A 1,435-nucleotide genomic window follows, 5' to 3' on the forward strand; every position below is an offset into this window, starting at 1 on the left:
TTTAGCTCTCCTCCTTCCTACAAGGGCAGGCGGTCACAACCCTCCGTTTTTGCCTTGTTCATTAAGTACTTTCCCCTCAGTGCAGTCAACCTTGTAAAGGACTAGGAGTGTAGTGATTTGTTTGAATTAACCAACAATTAAATGGCATTACATTGAACTCTTCTAGAGGAAGAGTTAACTCTTGCATTATCTAAGAAAGGCGCTATTCCTAATAATTCTCTAATTCATAAAATCACCAGAAATATAACATAGGTAAATGAAGTCATTCTGGCCTCTTGAGAGAAAAGGTTATTTTAAGAGGAAGACACCACCCACAGACCTGTTCTGGCTAGGACCAAGCGTCCAGGGTAGTCCTACTAAACTGGTCCCATGCACAGAGCTGCTTTCCATTTTCATTTTCTAAATTAATGAACAATAAGGTTCCATTTCCTCCCCCACAAAATGGGCAGCCAGAAAGGTGTAATAGAAGTAATTCTCGGCCTCTGGATAATGAGACGTAAAGGCAGAGAACCCTTAATTTTTTACTTATTTTCTGTTCTGGATTTTATTCTAAACACCACAAACACCTATTCCTTATGTGTTTTTTTAAAAAGTGTTTTTCTCCTTTAAAAATTAAAAAGCATGGTTGAAGTAGAATTGTCCATCCACTTTCTCAGTGACTCTTTCCAGGCCCTTCCCATTCTTAACAAGAATTAGTGAATTTCAGATATTTAAATAATAACGCAAACAACAATAATAAACAATATCACAATGTCTACCATCTAGTTTGTTAATTTAAACTATCCATCTGAATACATCCCTTTCTGGGAGACTTTCATAAATAACCATGGTTTATATATGTTTGCAATCTTGGGATCTTTTTATGTCTGATGGAAATTAAGTTTTAAAATTAAATTTAAAGTACTGACAACCTCCCTTCCCTGCCTTTGGCTGCCGGTGCTTTAGTCATGTTCAACTTGTTTTTAACTCATTTCCTTAGACAGGGAACTTACTTTTATGTTTTGGGTAGATAATATCGAAACCAGGCAAGGGCATTACCACATCATGGATGGAGTAATTATTAACATCTTCTTCCTCAATATAGGTGGCTGTGGCTGCAAATTTACAAGTGAACAACAAATTAAGAAAAAAATCTCCTAAAATTATACACATCCACACAACTGAAAAGTTCAAGTTAGGGGACCAGCAGTTAACGTAATGGCTATGTCGCTGGACTCCCACGTAGTCAACCGCGGTTCACGTCCCAGACCCAGTGGCTTAAAACTCACACTGGGCGCATGTGCGTGCGTGCCCAAGATCCTGAGAGGAGAATGGAGGAGAAGGGATTGCGGCATGGCCATTCCCTCTTGGGTTGTGATTTCTCGCTTTCTATCTCTCTGTCTCTGTCTGTCTGGCGAGCACACATGCCCTATTGCAAAAACCTCTCAAAAAAAAA

General features: G+C 39.0%; 1 protein-coding gene across 1 annotated transcript in view; it reads right to left on the reverse strand.

The window, feature by feature from the left end:
• Positions 1-1,435, reverse strand: part of PUS7 (pseudouridine synthase 7) — a gene marked incomplete at its 5' end in the record, with an annotated part of 72,082 nt that overhangs the window by 6,421 nt on the left and 64,226 nt on the right. The window contains 1 exon segment of the mRNA XM_006149162.3: positions 993-1,094. Within this exon segment, the coding sequence (XP_006149224.2) occupies positions 993-1,094 (102 nt within the window).

Source organism: Tupaia chinensis, unplaced genomic scaffold, assembly GCF_000334495.1.
Source record: "Tupaia chinensis unplaced genomic scaffold, TupChi_1.0 Scaffold000255_1, whole genome shotgun sequence".
Taxonomy (NCBI): Eukaryota; Metazoa; Chordata; class Mammalia; order Scandentia; family Tupaiidae; genus Tupaia; species Tupaia belangeri.